General features: G+C 36.1%; 1 protein-coding gene across 2 annotated transcripts in view; it reads left to right on the top strand.

Annotated features, from left to right (window-relative positions):
- The first annotated feature begins 847 nt into the window (after positions 1-847).
- GCC2 (GRIP and coiled-coil domain containing 2) overlaps positions 848-23,565 on the top strand; it is a 54,147-nt gene continuing 31,429 nt past the window's right edge. The window contains exons 1-10 of one of the 2 annotated variants that reach the window (XM_041755687.1): positions 848-1,039; positions 1,360-1,416; positions 2,591-2,675; positions 3,970-4,037; positions 8,686-8,790; positions 9,466-11,925; positions 12,641-12,710; positions 15,671-15,771; positions 15,868-15,966; positions 22,102-22,221. In XM_041755687.1, the coding sequence (XP_041611621.1) occupies positions 863-1,039; positions 1,360-1,416; positions 2,591-2,675; positions 3,970-4,037; positions 8,686-8,790; positions 9,466-11,925; positions 12,641-12,710; positions 15,671-15,771; positions 15,868-15,966; positions 22,102-22,221 (3,342 nt within the window). In that variant the 5' untranslated portion in view covers positions 848-862. The remainder of the gene's footprint in view (positions 1,040-1,359; positions 1,417-2,590; positions 2,676-3,969; positions 4,038-8,685; positions 8,791-9,465; positions 11,926-12,640; positions 12,711-15,670; positions 15,772-15,867; positions 15,967-22,101; positions 22,222-23,565) is intronic. The other variant, XM_041755688.1, reaches the window with a different exon arrangement.

Below are 23,565 nucleotides of genomic sequence, written 5' to 3'. Positions count from 1 at the left end.
AGTCGCCAGGGCCGGGTCCTGCTGTCAGAGGGGAGCAGATGCTGGGGAGGCCGCTATGCTGCCTGCTATAATCGTTCTTTATTAGTTACCTCTCTCCTTACGTAGTAATAATTAGCTGCCGTTTACTCGATACTGCCGTAGGCTGCGTCTACACACTGCTATAGCCCTACCAGAGTCCAGGGAACTAAGCTGCATATGCCAACTACCCAGGTAAGGAGCTTTGTTGTAGACGACGTGATGGGAAAGGAGACGTGACAGCAAACCACTTCAGCAAAAACAGCAGTCGGGGCACAGCGGTAGCTCCGGCCACTGCAGCCGCACATCTAGCGGTCGTGCCCTTGGGAATGAGGGTCCTTGCTCTCTCCTCCTGCCTGGTGTCTCCCCCGTCGCTGCTCCGCTCCCCACGTCCGGGAGGCCTCCCCGCCGCGTGGCACAGCTCCGGCGCCTCCTCTCGGCCGTCGGCCCCGCGGGCGCCCTGGGCTCACACGGCGCCCCGCTGGACCACCATCTGCCTAGGAACGCCCGCCCCCCCGCCCCGACTTCCGTGGTCTGACCGCCACTCCGAAGCTGCCCCTAAACATGGGGCGCTGGCCTCATGGGAGCGCCCGCCCCCCAGGTCGGTACCCCGGTCATCCTCACAGAATTTAGGAGATGGAAAGCCAGGCCCTGAAGGATCACGTCCTCTAGTAGTGGCCGTGTCAGGATTCTAACCCCACAGGCCGAACCCGCCCCGCGACCCAGGGAAAACCCACCTCCCCGAGGGAGCAGCGGCAGCACAGCGGAAGCGGGTGCGGAGCACACGGGGACCCGCCTCCCGGAGCAGGAGCGGAAGCGGAAGTGGAAGCGCCGCCGGGCTGTCGCTATGGAGACGCGGGGGGTGGGGCCACTCCGAAGAGCGCGACCTTTAACCTGCAGCCGAGGTACGTCAGAGGCGGCCGCAGACGGAAGTGCGGAGGCGGCGGCGGCGGCGGCGGCGGCCGGGCTGCGCGGCTGCGGGGCTGCGGGGTCGCGTGGCCGCTGCGGGTCCGCTGCCATGGAGGTAACGCTGCCGGGGCAGCCAGACTGGGAGCGGGGCCCACCACCTCGCCGCCGGGCCTTGTCGCGCCGCGGTTTGGGGCACGGGCCTGGGCATCCTGGAGGGCTTGGCGGCCCCCCCCGCCCCCGTGCCCCCAGCCCGGTGCTGCCCCGGCCTCTCCCCCGGGCCCCAGGCAGTCCCTCGCGATGACCTGGCCCTGTACAGCCTGATTGTACACAATTTGCCCCAGCGACACTCCTCGCCCCCTGATTCTTTCTCACGTAGGAGCGGTCCGTCCGGGATTAGGAGGAGCTGTGACACCTAGGTTTGATTTTGTTTTGCAGGATCCTGTTCAAGATGGGGTGGCGTCACCAGCCGCCCCTGGGACCGGGAAATCCAAGGTGAAGAGAACACAGTGCTTGAGTAGGGGCTCCCTGAAGACTGGAAGGGTGATGAATGGACAGGGGGCGGCCTGTTGAAAGGAAATCCTTCTCCAAGGGGTCCCGATTTTAGTGCACACAGTGACCAATCTGCTTGGTGGTGGATGGATTTTTTTTTTTCAAGTTTCCGGGTATGAAGAGTTGACTTTGTTTACTTCGTAGTCCTGGTTAGCACTGCCAGATATTCTGCATTTTTTCAGACATTAAACAAAGTAGTCTAATCTGCAAGGATTTATATAGTGGAAAGAGCAGTCACGTAAGTAGGAGTCAAGGGACAATTCTCTAGACTTCTCCTACGATGTAAAAAAAAGTTGAATTAGGTAATTTTTATGGCCTCATACTAGGCTTAACATTCAATGATTGTAAAAAGACAGTGGTTTAGTGCTTGCATACTAAGGTTTTGGCACTTAACCGGAACACGCAGTTACTTCGTTTAAGCTTCGGTAAGCTTAAATGGTAACACAGGTACTTTTATTCAGATTTTACACGTGAGAAAACAGCCCAGGGGTTAAGTAATTTTCCTGGTCTCTTTTTTCTTTTCTTTTCTTTTTTTTTAAGGTTTTATTTATTTATTCAGGAGAGACACAGAGAGAGAGGCAGTGGGAGAAGCAGGCTCCATGCAGGGAGCCCAATGTGGGACTAGATCCATGGACCCCAGGATCACAACTGAGCCAAAGGCGGATTGAGCCACCTAGGCCTCCCAGTTTCCCTGATTTCTTGAAAAGACTTAAAGCATCCTGATTCCTCTTGTTGCTGTAATTATGCTTACATATTTTCATGTAACAAAGACTTATTCAGTCTGGATTAGAATAATTTTACAGGAACTTGAATTAGTCCCAGTCCCCTAATTTTACAATTAAATCAAAACCCAGAAGAGTCTTAACCTAACCAAGAGTATATGTACATAAGAGAATAGTACTGTGTTTTACATTTCATAGTAGTTGCTTAACAAGTAATTACTGAGTTAAAATTGCATTTCCTAATTTTTTACAATACCATTTGGTTGACTTAAAGATTTATTCAGTGGGATTTTTTTTTTTTTTTTTTTTTTTTTTTTTGTGGCATGATGTTTCTTTTTTGTGGCATAATAGAAACATGAGTTATAACAAATTGGTTACATCATTACACCTTTCAGCTGGAAACATTGCCTAAGGAAGATCTTATCAAGTTTGCCAAGAAGCAGATGATGCTAATACAGAAAGCTAAATCCCGATGTGCAGGTATTGAGTTGAAAATATTCATCTTTCCCCACAATCTCATTGAAACATGGTTAAAAATAGTAGTTTTATTTTTTAAAGATTTATTTATTTATTCATGAGAGAGACAGAGGCAGAGACACAGGCAGAGGGAGAAGCAGGGTCCTCCCCGATGTGAGACTCAATCCGGGATCCCAGGATCACGACCTGAGCCCAAGGCTAGCACCCAACCGCTGAGCCACCCAGGCATCCCTAAAGTAGTAGATTTTTAATAGTATATTGGCTTATCTTGTTTACCAGTGAATCCAATAAAATCTTAGTAAGTGAAATTATTATTATTTACATTCTAACCATTTGTCTATATTCTTTTTTTTTAACCATTTCACATCTCTAAACTGCAGTAATCTTTGAATTATTAAAGTCATGGAAGAGGATCTTAAAAAAAAACAATTTGTTAAAATGAAGCACTTTTTTTTTTTACTTCATTTGCAATGTATTGATCTGAAAAAGCACTTTTTTTCTAGAGCAATCAGTTGAAATGTTAAAGACCTAAGGTTGTGATCCCAAAGAAGAAAAAAGAGGCCTCAAATAGAGTAATAAAAGATTTCCATTCTTGAATATTTAAGTATATTTATTTGCTGAAGTTGCTGAGGTGGATTGATTGCCTGTTCACCTTTATATTCTAAAAGAATGTAGATATTAGTATCCTTTTTAATATGTGTGGTAAGGCCATGAATTTCCAATGACTACCAAATGTTTAACTGCCCAGCCTAAAAGCCAAGATTTTCTACCAGAAAAGGTCAAACTGTGTTTAGGAAGATTAGATCAGCTTGTGATAGATTAATGTATTTGGAAAAATATTCTAGGCTCCAGAGGTAGACCTAAGTTGGCAAATAGGTTAGCCTTTATGCTTAATAGGAGGTTAAGTAGTTGCTTTAAGATTATAAAGAAGTTATTTACAGCTAAAATAATATGTCTGGGATTTGCTTCAAAAATATCAGGGTGGGTAAGAAAAAAGGAAAAGGGAGAAGATAATACAAATCAGAATGAAACAAGAGTCCATGTAATAATTGTTAAATTAAGGTGATGGGTGTATTAATCATACTATTCTAATTTTCTTATTTATCTGGAGTTTTCCATAAGAAAAAAGACAAAAAAGGTAATACTGGGTAAAGTTAATACTCTCAAAATATCTGCTGCTTAAATGAATTCTAACTTATAGTAGTTTTTTTTGTGTGTGTGTTTTTTTTAAAAAGATGTGCTTATCACTTTAGACGATTTTCTTCATTTCTGAACTGGAGTTTTTTTAATTATTTAGAATTGGAGAAAGAAATTGAGGAATTGAAATCAAAACCTGTTGCTGGAGGAGCTGATGATATTATTAAGGTAATGCAACAGTTGTGAATATTGCTTTAATTTTTATTTATTTACTTAGAGGAAATACCTAATGACAAATCAAATTTCCTTTAAAGCTTTCAGTGTGCCAGAGTCCTGTCTGGTTTTCTGTCCCTGTTTTTCCACTTCCTCCCTGCCCTTGGTTAAGTTTTTTTACCTCTCTGACTGTAAAAAGAGTTAAATGATCTCTTCGTCCCTTTCTGTTCTGAAATGAGCATTCCTCTCGTCTTCATCCCACACAATGTAATTAGGGGGTTGCCTTAATCACAGCCCGGCTCTTCCCTCTTTCCCTCAGAAAACTCATGTTCAGGACTTTGATGATGATTTTTAGGCTGATAGATGCATAAAATCTGCTAGTAGATATATATATATATTCCTGAATGTGACTACTGACATTTCTGGCTGTTTGAAGAAGGAAATGCTTGCTTATTTTTCTTGTTTTATGTTCAGCATGACCAAATCCCCTTGCCTAGACAACCAGTGACAGCACTGTTTTTCAGCCCTTTTAATTTTAGAGACTCCAGTTTTCCTTTTTCTTTTATCCTCTGCCTGTGTCAGCCACCAGTGACCTATAGTTCCTTCAGGATAACACTGCAGCTTATCACTACTCTCTCCATTTCCATGGCTATATGGTAAATGCCTTGTGTCATACTTGACTTATTTGATACCTCCCTAAACAGGCTCTCTTTTCTTTAGTTTTGCATGCTCTTACTGATGCTGGTTTTGTTGTTCCCTGTCAAAGAACCTGAATTGCTTTTTCTTACTGACATGCCCTTAATACTAACTAACTGCCTCCTCCACTCCCAGCTCACCCTAGCCTTTAGAGTTTCTTTTACTTCTCAAAGCTCTGCAATAACTGTTTTTCTGTTCTATATTTATAATTTGAGTCCTGCTATTTGTTCTTTGATTATAAGCTTATAAGTTATTTTCTTGGAATCCCCAACTGTGAGCAGTGTACAATTGAAGGACCCACAGAGAGATACTCTAAGAGAGCTTTAAAAAGTCTCAGTGTATATCATACACTATTGTTTTGTTCTTTTCTTCATTTAGCCAAGACAGTATATGAAGTATGCATAGTGTACATAAATACCATTTGGATTCACAATGTACTGATTTACCTGAGTATTAGTGAATTCATAGTAGTTTTCTTAGTTTATTTGGTTATTTTGTATTTTCTTAATCAGTGATAGCTGAAGTAAAACTACTTGATATTTACCTAAGAGTATTGATCTGGAGCCAGACACCGTGATTCAGATCTTTGGGTCCCTGCTCTGCCACGTACTACTTACATGGCCATGGCTAAGTTCCTTTCCTTGCAGTTCCTTCATCTGTAGACTAGAGAATATAAAGGTGTTGTATTTTCATAAAGGTGTTGTATTTTGAGTTAATATACACATAGCACTTAAAATTACATCTGTCACATAAGTTCTCAATAATTTATTGAATATTATGCTATTGCCATATATTTCTGGGGGGTATTTAATACATACTCACTAAAAGGATGTTTTTGTATTTGAAGAGAAATCCACAGAGGCTTCTTTCTAATTTAGTATCTGTTAACTCTTAGCCCTTGAAACACTTGTTACATAGCTGCATTCCAGAATATCTAAATAACTGCCCCTATTTCCTCCTTGTTTCCAGTCAGTGTTTTCTTCTTTCTGTAAAATTTCTAAGAGAAGATTAGAAAATTTCTCTAAGTTAATGAGCTTTACTTTTCAGGTTAATTTCATATTTGAGCATGTTATCCTCACCAAGTTTCAGACAGTAAGTTTGGCAAAATTCATGAATAAAACCTTTGGTTTTTAATTCTAATGAGAGAATGCTTTAGGGAGTGATTGAAAGAGATGCAGTTAATTTTCAGTTAATTTTTCAGTTAATTTTTCTATTTAAAAAAAATCCTATACTGCAATATAATAGGTTTTCTACATGTACCTTTGGAAAGCTGCTTGCTAAGTTTTTATCTCTTCATTGGGAAAAATACACTGGAAAAATGTGACTCTGAATACAGAATTTCTGTTTGCAATATAACATTTAAAATGTATGGCATTTTTCAAGTTTTAATTGTAATTAAAATTTCTGGAATTCCTCTTATTTTTGGTAATGATCTTTTAGTGCATTGGGATACATCTAAAGTTTTATTCAAAGCTGACATGTTTGACTGTTATTTTAAAAATAGGAATAATAGTCGTCTTTTCCATACCAGAATTTGAGGTGTATCGTATTACAGTGAACTTATATACTGCTTCCAAATGCAAGGGGAAGGTGAAAACTGCATGTTAAGATAATGAAATTTCTAGTACACATCATCCTTGTTACTATCTCTTTGCTGGAATCAAATCTATATTTCCTGACAATTAACTGTCCATTCTGTGCTTCTAATCATCTTTTTTTTTTTTTAACAGCTGTTTTGTTAATGGCCTCTATTAATCTTCTAAAATTAATGAATGTTATTTAGGCTTTCCCTGATATTTACCAATCAGAAGTTTATATTGCAATGTATTATGTAATTTAAAAAAAGTAATTTTAAAACTAAAATAGTTTTAACCAAAATGATATATGCATATGGTTTATAAATAATCCTAATAACTAAATGGCTCATTATAACACTAAATAATTTCTGGGAATATTTCTATGTTTCTAAATAATATGGTTATACTGCTATTCCTTGATTTATCCATTTTAGACATTTAGCTATTGCCGTTACAGTAGATGAAAATTTAGCTCTTTCACAACTCCTACTCTCCAAAGGTCAAATCAAATACTCTTTTCCATTTTTTCCTGGACCACCTCCTAACTAGAGCCTTCTGTTCTGCACAAATTTTTCTGGTTGTTTTCTAGTTCTGCCACACAGATTTCCTGAAATTGGCCTTGTGCTATGATCCTGTGTTTCTACACTGCTGTCCTATATTGGCCCCCTGTCTGCTTGGTTACATATCATTCACTTTCTTAGTTAACCTCATCTTTGTAAAGCATGTCTTTCCGTAGCACTCTGAGGGTTTTATGGAAGGAAAATTTTGTTTTGTTTTGTTTTTAAAGATTTTATTTATTTGTTCATAGAGATGCAGAGAGAGAGAGAGGCAGAGATTCAGGCGGAGGGAGAAGCAGGCTCCATGCAGAGAGCCTGACGTGGGACTCGATCCAGGGTCTCCAGGATCACGCCCTGGGCTGCAGGCAGTGCTAAACCGCTGCTCCACTGGGGCTGCCCTGGAAGGAAGATTGTTATCCCAATTTAAGAATGGCTTTATTCTACCCGTTTGAATAATATCTGTAACTTGAACTCTAAATTTTCTGCATCTGTTTTGTTTTTCATAAAGTTTTTCTTTATTTCATGAAAGTTCAGAGGCAAGCAGATCTAGGGTGATAGTGTACTAATACTTATTTAGGATTTTAACGTTTACCTGGATTTTAACCTTGAGGATTACCTTTGTCCAGATTCACGGTGGATTGGATTTATGATTTTCCTGTTTGTAAAGTCTTCGGATAATTGTATCTAGTTATGCAAATTTTATAGAATAACTTGGAAATTGCTTCTTTTTTTGTCTGGACAAGTTCATGTGTAATTAGAATAATATGTTCTTTGAAAATCTGATGGAATTCACCTGTAAGAGTTTCAATGTCTCCTTCCTGTAGTGCACAGTTTTTAAGCCACTAGATTGATTTTTAAATAGTTATTGTATTAATTATACTTCTTAATTTTTTTTCTTGAGTTACTGAAGCTATATTTTTCTAGCAATGTTTGTTCGTTTGATTTCAGTTTTTGATATTGTCATATAATTGTTCATAATCTTTTTAACTATTTAATCTCTGATTTATATGTAGACATGTTTCCTTTTTATTCTTGTTTATGACTTCTGTGTTCTCTTGGTCAGTCTTGCTAGAGGTTGTTTCATTAGCATTTTTTCAAAGAACTGACTCTTGTTGATCTAGTTTCTGTTTCATTACCTTCCTGTCCTGTTTAATTTCTGCAGAGAACAAATCTGTCTCTGAGGAAGACAAGACATGGGTGATCTATTATTCTAACCACTCCCTACTCAGATTGTCAACCAATCTCCAGTTTTTGAAACCCACACATTATATACTTCCCTGTTAAGGGTAACAAATATTGTTAAGTATTTGGAGCCTCCACATTCCAGGCATTTACTTTCCTATAGCATTTGCCAGCTTCTCATATGTGCTTCCCTGTGAAGGCACGTTAGGTTATACTGTGCTCTTCTAATTCAGTTCCTCCTCTACTTTTCAGTTTTCTTTATTCTTTTTTTTTTTTTTTTTAAGATTTTATTTATTTATTTATAAGAGACACAGAGAGAGGCAGAGACATAGGTAGAGGGAGAAGCAGGCTCACTGCGGGGAGCCCGATGTGGGACTCCATCCCTGGACTCAAGGATCATGCCCTGAGCCAAAGGCAGCCGCTCAACCACTGAGCCACCCAGGTGGCCCTACTTTTCAGTTTTCAAATATATGGTGAAATTTCCCATATCCTCACTTCTTTTCACCTTTTCTCCTTGTGTTTATGTATAGACCTTTTTAAATCTGTTATCCTTATTTTAGTGAGCTTTGGAAAAGGTGAAGAGAAAATTATGCATGTGGTCAATCCACCATGTTTAAACTCCAGCAAACAAATCATCTTATTCCATAATAGGCATTGACTGAACGTCTAGATGCTATTCTTCTGGAAAAAGCAGAGACTGAGCAACAGTGTCTTTGTCTGAAGAAGGAAAATATTAAAATGAAGCAGGAGATTGAGGTAAAGCAACAACTTAATGTTTTTTATTTGTTGACTAATATAGTGAGGATTTTCAGAGCTAAGACCTTAACAAGCTTCTGATCTGAAGATTTTAATAATTTAAAACAAAACAAATTGATACCTAAAAAAGAAAAAATCACCTTGCTACACGGAGATGGAGCCAATGTTGTTGCATTGCTTAATCTTCCTTATTGCTATGTCAGTCTTTGTTAAAAATTAATAAAAATACTTATTTTGTGAAATAGTACTTATTAAGTAAGTTGATTTTCACACACATTCTAAATATTATTATCCGTTCAGTTCTAGGATGCTCAATTGCCTATTGGGTCTCAGTTAATTTTCTACAAAAATCCTTTATTATTGTACTCAGGAGATGCTAATTAAAGTCATTGTGACTTAATACAACTTACACAATGGAGCACCTTTTAAAAGGAAATTAAATTTAGAGATTTATTATTTTCAGTTATTACTTTTTGGGTTTTGTTTATTTAGTTATTACTTTGAATGACATATTTAATCACCTGCACAGAATTCTTAGTGTCTCAATATCATATTTCTCTATGTACATTTTTGTTCACTTCCTTTTCTAATTAGCCTGTGGCTAATATTTTTCCTGAAGGCAGTTAGGTGTATCTTTTGTCTTAAGTAATTTTTGTGTGCTTTTTTTTATAATAGGATTCTGTAACTAAGATGGAAGATGTGTACAAGGAGTTTGAACAATCCCAAAGAAACTATGTGAAAGAAATTGAAGATCTGAAAAATGAATTAATGATAACACATTCTAAACACAGTGAAGATAAAGCTAGCTTGCAAAAGGAACTGGAAGAAGCAACAAAAAAACAGTTAGAACTTTCTGAACAACTTAAATTTCAGGGTGATTGTGAGGATAAAGTTAAAAAACTACAAGAGGAGATTCAGAATATCAGGCCAGCCTTTGAGGAGCAAATTTTATATCTGCAAAACCAATTAAGAGCTGCTACAAATGAAAAGGAGCAAGAAATTTCTCGTCTCCAAGAAGTCATTGAGGCTAATTCCCAGCATTACCAAAAAGATATTAATGGTTTGAAAGAAGAACTTTTGCAATTGAGAACTACACACCAAGAGCAGATTAAAGAATTGATGTGCCAGATTGAAGCATCTGCTAAAGAAGATGAAGCAGGAGTAAATAATTTAAACCAGCTAAGGGAGAATTTAGTCACACAATGCAAGGCAAGTGAGATGTACGTTCAGGAGAAATGTGAATGTGAATTAGAAAACTTAGAGAATGCCCCAAATGCGAACCACAAAAATCAGGCGTTTCCTTTGGTCTTACAAGAAGATGCAGAACAAGTAGTAAATGAAAAAGTCAAACATTTAGAAAATACTTTAAAAGAATTGGAGTCTCAACATAGTATTTTAAAAGATGAGGTAACTTACATGAATAATCTTAAATTAAAACTTGAAATTGATGCACAACATGTAAAGGATGAGTTTTTACATGAACGAGAAGACTTGGAGTTTAAAATTAATGAATTGTTGCTAGCTAAAGAAGAACAGTGCTGTGTAATTGAAAAATTAAAATCTGAACTAGACGATTCACATAAACAATTTTGCTATACTGTAGAACAACATAATAAAGAAGTGCAGAATCTTAAAGAACACCACCAAAAAGAAATATCAGAACTAAATGAGACATTTTTATCAGTCTCCGAAAAAGAAAAATTAACATTAATGTTTGAAATACAGGGTCTTAAGGAGCAGTGTGAAAACCTACAGCAAGAAAAGCAAGAAGCAATTTTAAATTATGAGAGTTTGCGAGAAATTATGGAAATCTTACAAACAGAACTGGGGGAATCTGCTGGGAAAATAAGTCAAGAGTTTGAATCAATGAAGCAGCAGCAAGCATCTGATGTTAATGAACTTCAACAGAAGCTCAGAACTGCTTTTAACGAAAAAGATGCTCTTCTTGAAACTGTGAATCGTCTCCAGAGAGAAAATGAAAGGTTATCCCAAGAAGAATTAGTACAAGAACTTGAAAATACCATAAAAAGTCTTCAAGAAAAGAATGAAGTATGTTTAATTAGTCTGCATCAGAGAGATAAAATGATACAAGATTTTGAAGCAAAGATAAGTTCTCTTACTGAGGAAAAAAATAATTTCATAAGTAAAATAAAATTATCTGATGAAGAGATGGATAATCTCAATAAAAAATGTGAAAAGGAAGAACAATTGATCATAGAACTTAGGGGAAAAGTGAAGCAAAGTAGCCAGTACAACACTGAACTAGAACAAAAGGTAAATGAATTAACAGGAGAACTAGAAGAAACTTTAAAAGAAAAGGATCAAAATAACCAAAAACTAGAAAAGCTTATGATTCAATTAAAAACTATGTCTGAAGACCAGGAAGCACTGTCATCTGAAGCCAAGTCTCTTTATGAGGAAAATAACAGATTAAGTTCAGAAAAGAGCCAATTGAATAGGAATTTAGAAGCTCTTCTGTCCCAAAAAGAAGGAGATTTTATGCTTAGGGAACACATTTCTGAATTAGAAAAGAAACTTCAGTTAACAGTTAAGGAACGGGATAATTTAAGTACACTGTTTGAAAATGAGCAGGATCAGAAGTTATTTGTCAAAACTCAGTTAAATGGTTTTCTTAAGCAGATGGGATCCAAAGCTTCAGAAGATGGAGAGCAAGATGTCATGAATGTCCTACAAGCTATAGGTGAATCCTTAACTAAAATAAATGAGGAAAAACACAACTTGATTTTTCAGTATGATAAGAGGGTAGCAGAGTTAGAAAAAAAGATGAAGTGCCTTCAAGAAGAGAATGTAGTTCAGTGTGAAGAACTTCGGTCTTTACTCAGAGACAATGAACAAGAGAAAGTTTTTTTAAGTAAAGAGTTAGAAGAAATCCTGTCACATAAAGAGGCCTTGCAGTCTGATCTGCTAGAAATGAAGAATGCTAATGAAAAACTAAGACTTGAAAATCAGAATCTTTCAAGTCAAGTTGAAGAAGCCTCTCAAAAATTATGTAGCAAAAATGAAACCCATGAAGAAGAACAAATTTTTGCAAAGGAACTTGAAAATCTGAGGCTATCACTAGAACAAAAAGAAGCTGAATTGCAGAATGTGACAGCAGAATTGTTATTATTAAAGGTACTATTATTTTAATTTTATTAGTTTAAATAAACACTTAGCTCTAGTCCTAGATTCTAGAAAATATGAAACTAAAATTTTACACTTTGAAGTCAGAAGTAAAGTTTCATTATTTAAGCTCAAATGACAATTTTCTGAAAGTACATTAAACATTTTCATGTTGTGTATCGTCTAGTCACATTGGGGACTTTCTAGTTTTAAATCATTTTAAAATCTTGATCCTGCATAAGATTAAATAATTTGAGGGTTAAATGTCCGTGTCAAAATTGTTCAACTAGGCACCACCAGAACTACATGAAAAAGACTTGGATTTCATTCTTGCGTTATATACATATATATACCCTTCTTAAAGAGCACTGTTGAACAGAAAAGTGGGCTATTGCAGTATTTAACTTTAGCCAAGATTTTAGACTTTTCTCCAAAAAGTTTATGAAAGTATGATGAACTGCAATCATTTAACCTTTCCCTTATTACATTATGTGTTTGATGTGTCAGGTTGTTCATCTTGGTCTTGGATGCTACTGTTTTTTTATAGTAAATATATGTATGATAATGTCAGTATTATCTGGTCTATAAAGGTAAAAAAAAAAAACTGGTCATCAGATTGCTTTTTGTGTGAGTTTTCTTTAATGAGGATTTTCTCTTATATGACATGATGGCCAGTTCTTTGTGGAGAATGAAGTGATTTTCTTTTTGTGTTTCCTATAAAATCTAGGATTCCTTAGAGAAATCACCCATAGAAAATGATCAACCTTCTTTACTAAAAGAGCTGGAAGAAAAAATAGGTATGATTTTATAAATGTTGTTACAATAAATTATACAGATTCTTCTAGTGTTAGAGTAGATTGAGAAATGTAGTAGCCAATTAATGAGTTATTAAATCATAATAACTAGCTATCTCTTTCTAATGTCCTCATTCTTGCTTCTCTGCCATCTGTTTGCAGTTTGGCAGTTTGTTTACTGCCAAAATTACCGATTTGTTGTTTAATCCAAAGGACTGATGTGATTCCCTTTATAAATGGTTCCATGATTGTTTGGGGATTTTTTTTTTTTTCATTCATTTAGCAACCTTTACTTTGATGCCAGCCTATCTCTGCCCTGGTAATAGCAAAGTGATTAAGATAGAAACCATGTCTTCAAAGAGTTCAGTGCCAGAAGGGGCTATTATTGTAGTAGCTTGAGGTATGGAGAAGGTATAGTGCTGGCAGCGCAGGAAGGCATGATTAACTGTCTTGAATAAGGACAACATCACAGAATGGGCTATACTTCTGTTGTGTCTTGAAGAATGAGAAATTTGACAAGAGAAGAAAGGTATTCTGCTAGAAGGGCACAGCAAGTACATGCATGTTAACATCTATAACATCAAGGAGCATACCAGGAAGTTCCTGGAGAGGCAGGAGTCTGATCACAAAAGCTATAGAATGTGTGCAGAGGAGTTAGGACTTTGTCCTAACACATCTTCATCATATTAACATTATGGGGTACCTATTTCACTTCCACTTAAATGAAACAAATACTTAAGTGACCATAGTTCTTTAGTGCCAAGTTTGTCTGGTGAAGGAAGTTAGAAGATTTTATAATGAATGTGTTTTCTTGCAGTGGATGATTGGGGCAAGTGGAGTTAGATGAAATTAGAACTAAGTTTGAGGCAAGTTGTTTGGGTTTTATTTTGAGATTAATTAATTAATTAATTATTTGACAGAGAGAGTAGAAGCAGGGGGAGCAGCAGGCAGAGGGAGAGGGAGAAGTAGGCTCCTCACTGACCAGGGAACCCAATGTGGGGCTGAAGTCCACGACCCTGGGATCATGACGTGAGCTGAAGGCAAACCTTTAACAGACTAGGCCATCTCGGTGCACCCTAGGCAAGTTTAAATAACCAAAATGTAGATGTCAGGTAGATTGCTAAATATGCAAATCTGGAGTTAGGGAGAGGGAGCTGGACCAGACATAAAAAGTTAGTTAACATAATAGTTGCATTAAAAGCCATGAGATGGAGATCATCAAGGAAGTGAATGTAGAAAAAAGATGAAGACCAGAGACAGTTCTCTGTCATTTAAAAATCCAAAAGACTGGAATAGCAAAGGGCATTGAGAAGGAACATCCAGCAAGTTAGGAAAACCCAGAGCATAAAATGTTTTGGAAATTAAGACCAATGAATTGCCAGTGATGGAAGTGTTTGAAGAGGGAACAAATACTTAGCTGTGGTAAATGCTGTAATAGGTCAAGTAACATTAGTGCAATGAGCTAATCATTAGATTAAGCAACATAAGGGTTATTGGTAACTTGATAACCTGTTTTGTGATATGCTAAGGCCACAGCCTGATTGAAATGAATTCAAGAAAAAAAAAATGAAGGAAGAGAAATTTGAGAGCATGTGTACTCAGCTCTTACACAGGGTAAGAGATGAGATGATATCCAGAGAGGAAGTGTGGTGATTTGCCTTTGTGTGTGTAATGTTTCACCAATCCTTTTGTGGCCTCTTCCCTTCCTCTTTGGTGCTTCCACTGTTCCATCTTGGCTTTAAGTTCTTGATATTTTTCTTATTGTATATTAGGGGAAAAAATCCATTAGGGGGATTTGCTGCACAAAAGAGAGGAAGCATTGCTGCACTGATGCCTGAATTGGAGAGAACATAGGATGAAATGCAGAAGTAGAACAGTTGCCACACACACACACACACAGACAGAACAGTCATCTGGAGCAGCAGAGGAAGGCAAAAGCTGTGAGCACAGGTGCACTAGATTAATGAGCAAGGACACAAATTCAGATTGTAATTTAAGCAGAAATAACAAGAACTATCTGGCACACAGAAGTCAAAATAAAGGAGATGGCTAAAGACATTAAGGGAGAGATCAGGATTGGATAGTAAAACACATTATGGTTTAGTTGTAAAATCATACCTACCAACCAAGAGGAGTGTGCCTACGAGCCTAAGTATTTAACTGTGCCTGGTATTTCCCCTACATGACCCTGATTTGCAGATTGCCACCTAAAGTCCTACCATACTTGAGTTTCTAGGAAATATTTTTTTTCTTTTTTTTTTTAAGATTTTATTTATTTGAAAGAGAGAGAAATCACAAGAAGAGATAGGGAAGGGCAGAGGGAGAAAGAGAAGCTAACTCCTCACTGAGCAGGGAACCTGACATGAGCTTTGATCCCAGGACCTTGAGATTGTGACCTGAGCTGAAGGTATATCCTTAACTGAGCCACCCAGGTGCCCTCTAGGAAATATTTTAATATATTTTTTTAGGATTTTATTTATTCTTGAGAGAGAAAGAGAAAGGCAGAGACATAAGCAGAGAGAAGCAGGTTTCATGCAGGGAGCCCTATGTGAGACTCAATCCCGGGACTCTAAAATCATGCCCTGAGCCAAAGATAGTCACTCAACTGCTGAGCCACCCAGGCGTCCTGGAAATCTTTTAATATTAAAGGAGTAGGAGTACTAATACCCTCTTCAATTTCTAGCTGCTTATGAAATGATTTTTTTTTTAAGTAGGCTATTTTGATGGATTGGACATAAGGAAATGGACATTTTGTATGTTGTTTGCCTTGCTTAGGTAATGCATAATTAAGCTGTCACTTAAAAAAATAGATACTAATAATTTTCTGTACTTATTTTATTACTTTTAATTGCAAATTACAGATTTTGTGTTCCAGATTAAAAGTCAGTTTCTAAGCCTGCCTTCAGTAAATAATTTAGATTTTTTCTTTTTGAATTTATAATTTTTTTCATTTGTGTTTTTAGGATATCTGGAAAAAGAATCCAAAGAGAAAGAGGAAAAAATAAATAAGATAAAACTAGTTGCTGTGAAGGCAAAGAAAGAACTAGATTCTAGCAAAAAAGAGGTAAAGTGACTTAAAAATGCAAAATTCAAGAATCTTACATATTAGAAAATCTAGTTTTTCTGTCCATAAAAAAACTTCTTATCATATTTAAAATAGGCCCAGACTCTACGGGAAGAGCTAGACTCTGTTCGATCAGAAAAGGATCAGTTGTCTACTTCCATGAGAGATCTCATTCAAGGAGCAGAAAGCTATAAGGTAAAAATAGTTATTTTAATATCAAGTTATCTTGTAACTTCCAAGTTAAAGAAAATGCTAGAATGTAAAATTCTTGTCCATAACACAGTCACCTTGTATTGTAAATCCTTTTTTTCTATTTTTTTTTTTGGGTGTAATGTGGTAGCATCCTAGTATCAAGATTTTAAGTGTGTAAGCTTTAAAGTTCCTTCAAAACTATTGTTTTTTAAAACTAAATTTCTGTTTTGCGATTTTTTTTAATAAATAAGTAACAAAAATGATGGCTATTATTACTGTTATTATTTTATATTCTGGCCAAGTGAATAACCTTGAAGCTCAAAGAACAAGTTTAAAAGAAAGTGAAAGAATTTTTTGGAGGTAATAACACTTGTCAACCTAACGAGAATCTATTTAAAAAAAATAATAAAATAAGAGTGCAGTGAAATCACTAAATGTAAGATAAATACCATTACATTCTTTTATGTATCCAGCAAATATTTATACAGTCAGACTAAATAGTGAGTACTAGGGAATGTATCCAGCAAATATTTATACAGTCAGGCTAAATAGTGAGTACTAGGGAAACGCAGTCAATCAAATACACTAAATTCCTGCCCTTTTAGGACTTAAATTTCAGTGGCAATAATAGACAAATAGACAAAATATAAGAAACTACTGTGTAGAACAGTAAAGGTGATTGTAAAGATGAGAGTGAGCATGTGGGATTGACTGAAGTAAGAAAATTCCAAAAATTTTATTTTTTGGAAGAACTCTAATGAGAAAATTCAGCACTTCATGAAGAAAACTGTAAAAAATATATATGGCAACTATTATCATTTGAAATACTAGTTTTCAGATTGGTTTATACGTTCTAAAACAGTTTCACTAAAAAAATCTAGGATTTTTTTTGGATTGGGCAATCTTGTTAATTCTAAATTTCAAATGGAAAATAAGCTCACAAGAGTACTTAATATTTTTTAAAGTGAAAAAAGAAAATGGACATCTTGCTTTAGCAAATGCTAAACTTTTTTATGAAATCATAATTTGATACATTTTGGATGTAAAAATAAGACATTAATTTAACAGAAGACATGGAGACTTCTGCATAACAACAAACACTTCTAGGCCAGGCTCTCTTCTAAGCACTTTACATATCTTATCACACTTAATTCTCAAAAAAAAAAACAAAACAAAACACAAAAACAAAACAAAACAAAACAAGAAATATGTTACTAACATTGCCAGTTTACAAGCAAGGAATATGAGGCACAAAGAGATTAAGAGACTCCACTCACAGAACAAATAGCATAGTAAAGCCAAGATTAGATTCAGGCAGCCTGGTTCCAGATCTATTCTAATACCAACTAAGCTACACTACCCCAGTAAGATTTGAAAACCTAGAAACCAACAAAGAAGGAATTAGATGACTACTTCAAATAATTGAGTTAGATTTTTACTTCATTCCCACACACCAAAATAAATTCTAGATGGATTTAAAGAATTTTGTCAAAAGTGAAAGGGATTTTTGAAAACCTAGTATAAAACATTTAATCATTTGATTTCTGGCTAAACTTAAAGCAGTTAACAAAGTTACAAAAAAAGAGCGATTAAACTGTATAAAATACAAAATTAACATGAAAATATGACAAGGAATTAATATCCTTAATATATAAAGGTATTTAACCAATTCATTTTTTAAAACACTTATTTAAAGTTTAATATAGGCTTGTCTTTTATAAACCATTAGCAGCTTGCTTCTTTCAAGTGTTTAGGATCACCATAATCTAATTTATTAATTTCCTCCATAGGTAGACCAGGTGTGTCAAATTCTTTGTTTAAAATAGTAGTTTTCAAAAGACTGAAAAAAAGAGAATGGAATATCAAAGAACTGTGAGATAAGAACAAAAGGTATAACTGCATAATAAAAATGCTTCATAGGCAAAGAAAAACCTGCCTTTCAACAAATGTAAAAAGTTCTTTAGAGAAGGAAATTATATAAGTCAGACTTAGAAAAAACAACACAATATTGACAAACAAAATGGAAGGGTTAACCTTAACCTGACCTCACCTATAACACCACAGCGATCAAGACAATGTGGTATTGGTAGATGAATAGACAAATAGATCAGTCGAACAGAATAGAGAGCTCAGAAATACACCCATATAAATATAGTCAACTGATCTTTGACAGTTGAGCAAAGATGATGTTTTCAGCAAGTGGTGCTGGAACAACTGGACATGCACATGCAAACAAAAAAGGAACCTAGACCCAGACCGTATATCCTTCACAAAAATTAACTCAAAGTAGATCACAAGCCTAAATGTAAAACATTAGACTATGAAATTCCTAAAAGATAACAGGACAAAACCTATAAATTTGGGTATGGCAGTGACTTTTTAGATAGAACACCAAGAGTACAACCCATGAAAGAATTGATTATATATATATATACACACATACACACACACTTCATTTACATTACAAATTTCCATTCTTTGAAAATGTCAAGAGAAACAGAAAATATTTGCAAAGGACATGTATCTGATGAAGAACTGTTATCCCAAAATATGCAAAGAACTACTAAAACTCAACAGTAAGAAAACAAAAACCTGAATAAAAAATAGGCCAAAAATGTACGAGATACCGCACCAAAGAAGATAGATGGCAGATAAGCACATGAAAAGATATTCCACACCATGTGTCATCAGGGAAGTGCAAATGAAAACAATGAGATAACCACTGCACACCTCTTAGAATGGCCAAAATCTGAAACACCAACAACACTAAATGCTGAAAAGGAAATGGAGCAAGGAACACTCAGGAGCTCCAGTGGGGATGCAAAATAGTAAGTACAGCCATTTGGTGAGAACTCTGGCAGTTTCTTAACAAAACCAAGTGTGCTCTTAACATAGAATCTAATAGTTGGTATTTACCCAATGGAGTTGAAAACATATCCACACAAAAACCTGCACATAGGTGTTTATAGCAGCTTTATTTATGATTGCCAAAATTTGGGAACAACTGAAGTCATCTTCAGTAGGTGAATGGATGGACTGTGGTACATTCAAACAATGGAATATTATTCAGCATCAAAAAGAAATGAGCTATCAAGCCATGAAAAGGCATGGAGGAAACTTAAATGTATACTACTACCAAGCAAAAGAACCAACCTGAAAAGTCTACGTAACGTAGGATTCCAACTATATGACATTCTGGAAAAGGCAAAAGACAGTTTAAAAAAAAAAGTATTTCCCAGGGGTTTGGGGGAGGAAGGGATAAATATAAATAGGTGGAACAGAAGTTTTTTTCTTTTTAGTTTGTGAAACTATGATGATCTATAATGGTGGATGTATGTCATTTTAAATTTGTCCAAACCCAGAGAATGTACAACTCCAAAAATGAACCCTAATGTAAACCATGGACTTTGGATGATGATGTGTTTGTATAGGGTTGTCATTTATAATAAGTGTATCACTATAATGGGGACTGTTGATAATGTCGGGCTCTGTATTTGATGTGGAAGGATAATGAAAAGCCTCTGTGCCTTCCTCTCAGTTTTGGTGTGAACCTAAACTTTAAAAAGAAAAAAAATGAAGTCTATTAAAACGTTTTTAAAATAGGTTTTATAGTTGTAAAATCTTTTCAGTCTTTGAGGTTGGAATTCCATTTGTGATGAAACAGCAGGATTTAAGATTAAATCAGCAGTGCTGATATGTTTAAGAATGATGGTCACTAAAAGCAATCCAAAACTTGAGGCGTCACAATTGTGGATTTCAAGCTGTATTACAAAGCTGTAGTGATCAAGACAGTGTGGTACTGGCACAAAAACAGACACAGAGATCAGTGAACAGAGTAGAGAACCCAGAAATAGACCTACAACTATGTGGTCAACTAATCTTCAACAAAGCAGGAAAGAATATCCAATGGAAAAAAGACAGTCCCTTTAACAAATGGTGCTGGGAAAACTGAACAGCAACATGCAGAAGAATGAAACTGGACCATTGTATTACGTCATATAAAAAGAAATTCAAAATAGATGAAAAACCTAAAAGTGAGAAAAGACATAATCAAAATCCTATAGGAGAACACGGGCAGCAACCTCTTTAACCTCTGCCATAGCAACTTCTTACCTGACATGTTGCTGGAGGCAAGGGAAACAAAAGCAAGAAAGAATTATTGGGACTTCATCAAGATAAAAAGCTTATTTGCACAGCAAAGGAAACAACAAAACTAAAAGGTACCTATGTAATAGGAGAAGATATTTGTGAATGACATATCTGTAAAAGGTTAGTATCCAAAATCGAAAAGAACTTACCAAACCCACCACCCAAAAAAATAAATAATCCAGTTAGGAAATGGGCAGAAGACATAATTAGACATTTTTCTAAAGAAGACATCCAGTTGGCTAGCAGATACATGACAAGATACTCAACATCCCTTATCCCCAGGGAAATACATATCCAAACCACAGTGAGGTACCACCTCACTCCTGTCAGAATAGCTGAAATTAACAACCAAGAAACAACTGATGTTGGCGAGGATGCGGAGAAAGGGAAGCTGTCTTACACTGTTGGTGGGAATACAAACTGGTGCAGCCACTCTGGAAAACAGTATGGAGGTTCCTCAAAAAGTTAAAAATAGAGCTACCCTATGACCCAGCAATTGCACTACTAGGTATTTTCCCAAAGGATAGAGAAATACTCAAAGGGACATGTACACCCCAATGTTTATAGCAGCATTATCAACAATAGCCAAACTATGGAAAGAGCCCAAAATGTCTATCAATGGATGAATGGATGAAGAAGATGTGGCATATGTATATATACATAAAATGGAATGCGTCAAGGAAATTAGGCCATGTATGGCATTTATTTTTTTGTTCCAATGCTCTCCTTAGGAATGATATGTGATTATAATCAGAATTTCCTATAGAAAGCCATTATTTATTACAGTCAGCTTTAGTATTCAAGTTTTGCAGTCCTTGACAACTGTTAGAACCATAGTGAGTAAAAACAAAGAAGACTTGATAGAGCTTAAGAGGAAAAAGATCTCTGATCTATAGAGTTAGAGGAATCTACACTAATACAAAACAAGCATGGAATCTTCTCTGTGTGGAAAACAAAACAAATGATTTCTCAATATGCCAGGAAGTAATAATCCTCAGAAAAGTGAACGTGGACACACACATATATAAGCCAGATTCTAGATTTCCAATTCCTGCTTTTGCCAATCACAAGATGGGCAGACCATAAAATTGAAACTCAGGTTCTAACGCTTAGCTACCAGTGTGGATAATGGTTGATTATGTATAAATCAGAATTGGAAACAAAATTAGATTTGGCAAGCAAGATCCAGAAAGCATATAATTGTCAAACATGAGACCCCAGAGGAGTCTGAGGAGAGCCAAGGACATGAAAGTTCTGGTCTGGATGAAGGCCACTTTTTAGGCTTTCCAAAATAAACATTTAAAGAGAACTCAGGTTTTGTTATTTTGCACACAAATTCATTTACATGAAGAAGAGCAGAAGGTAGTTCTCCAAGAACAAAACAAAATGGGATTTATAAGAGAGGAAAAAAAATCCACACACAGTCTGGAAACAATCTCATTGTACATATTTTGGAGGATAACCTTATTTGCAAGTATGTTGCAAAAAGATCTGAGTATTTTGTTTTTCAGAAGGGGCCAACCAGAAATACTAAGAAAATTCCTTTGATTTTAGAGTCCAGAAAATGTTAAACATTTGCCACAGAGAATGAGCCTTATTATAAAATATCTTCCCCTGTTCTTCCATTAGTACCTCTATCTTATATTTCTCTCATCAGAATTCTTTAGGTGGAAGTTAGTAGGCAACTTTAAATTTTATGTTTCAGAAGTTTATTTTTGTTGATGACTAGAATATTTAACTTACAGATATTAAATATTGTATAAACATGAAATCCTTTTGCCTTTGAATAGCTCCCCCCATACTAAAAGTCATCTGAATTTTGCTAATTTTATTATATAATGCCAGTTAAATATTCTAAATATTGAACTTAAATGCTGTAAGCTTTCAGAATGGACTCAAATGTTGTATCAATATGGCTTGATAATCCAGTCCGACTGGTTGAATGTATAATAATTGCCTAAAGTTAAATCCTTTTATCTTTTATTGAAGAATCTTTTATTAGAATATGACAAGCAATCAGAGCAGTTGGATTTGGAAAAAGAACGTGCTAATAATTTTGAGCATCACATAGAAGACCTTACAAGACAATTAAGGAATTTGACTTTTCAGGTAAAAAAAAAAAAAAAATTGAGGTAGAATTGACATATAACAGCATGTTAATTAAGATTTAGGTGTACAACATCATGATTTGTATATATTGTGAAATCTAGTTAACACCTATCACCATACGTAGTTAAAAATTTTGTTCTTGTGGGACACCAGGGGGCTCAAGTGGTTGAGCATCTGCCTTTGGCTCAGGTCGCAATCCTGTGGTTCTAGGATTGAGTCCTGCATCTGGCTCCCATAGGGAGCCTGCTTCTCCCTCTATGTCTCTACCTCTCTCTCTGTGTCTGTCATGAATAAATAAATAAAATCTTTAAAAAATTTTTTTTCTTGTGATTAGAACTTTAAAAAAAAAGAACTTTTAAGATTTACTCTTAGCAACTTTCAAATATTCATTCAATACGTTGTTATTAACTATAGCACCCTACTTTATATTACATTTCATGACTTATTTTATAACTGGAAGTTTGTTTCCTTTGAATCCTTCACTCATTTCACCCACATCCCGCCCTGTGCCTCTGGCATATTCTCTCTGAGCTTAGCTGTTATTTATTTTTTTTTCCATATAAGTGAAATCATACAGTATTTGTCTTTTTCTATCTGACTTATTTCTGTTAGCATCATGTTCTTGAGGTCCATTCATGTTGTCATAGATGGCAAGATTCCATACTTCTGTATGGTCAAATGCTATCCTATTGGATGTATACACCACATTTTCTTTATCCATTTCATCCATCAATGAACACTTAGGTTGCATCCTTATCCTGGTTATTGTAAGTCATGCTGCAGTGAACATGGCTGTACATATATCTTTTTGAGTTACTGGTTTTGTTTTATTTGGATAAATATCCAGAAGTTGAAATATTGGATCATTTGGTGGTTTTGTTTTTAATTTTTCAGAAGCTTCCATACTCTTATCCACAGTAGCTGTACCAATTTATATTCTCATCAACATTGCACAAGCATTCTCTTTTCTCAATATCCTTGCCAACAGTTCTTGTTTCTGGGGTGGTTGCAGGTTTGTTTTTGGTTTTTGTTTGTTTGTTTTCTTAACAACCATTCTAACAGGTATGAGATGATATTTCATTGTGGTTTTAAATCTTTTTTCTAAAGATTTTATTTATTCATGAGAGAGACAGAGATAGAGGCAGAGAAATAGGCAAAGGGAGAAGCAGGCTCCCTATGGGGAGCCTGATATGGGACACGATCCCAGATCATGCCCTGCGCCCAATGCAGATGCTCAGCCACCCAGGCGTCCCTCATTGTGGTTTTGATTTACATTTCGCTGATGATCCATGATGTTGAGCATCTTCTCATGTACCTATTGGCCATCTATATGTTTTTAGGAAA

The sequence above is a fragment of the Vulpes lagopus genome, chromosome 5, assembly GCF_018345385.1.
Source record: "Vulpes lagopus strain Blue_001 chromosome 5, ASM1834538v1, whole genome shotgun sequence".
In the NCBI taxonomy this organism is placed as follows: domain Eukaryota; kingdom Metazoa; phylum Chordata; class Mammalia; order Carnivora; family Canidae; genus Vulpes; species Vulpes lagopus.
This window is presented reverse-complemented; position numbering and strand designations above follow the sequence as displayed.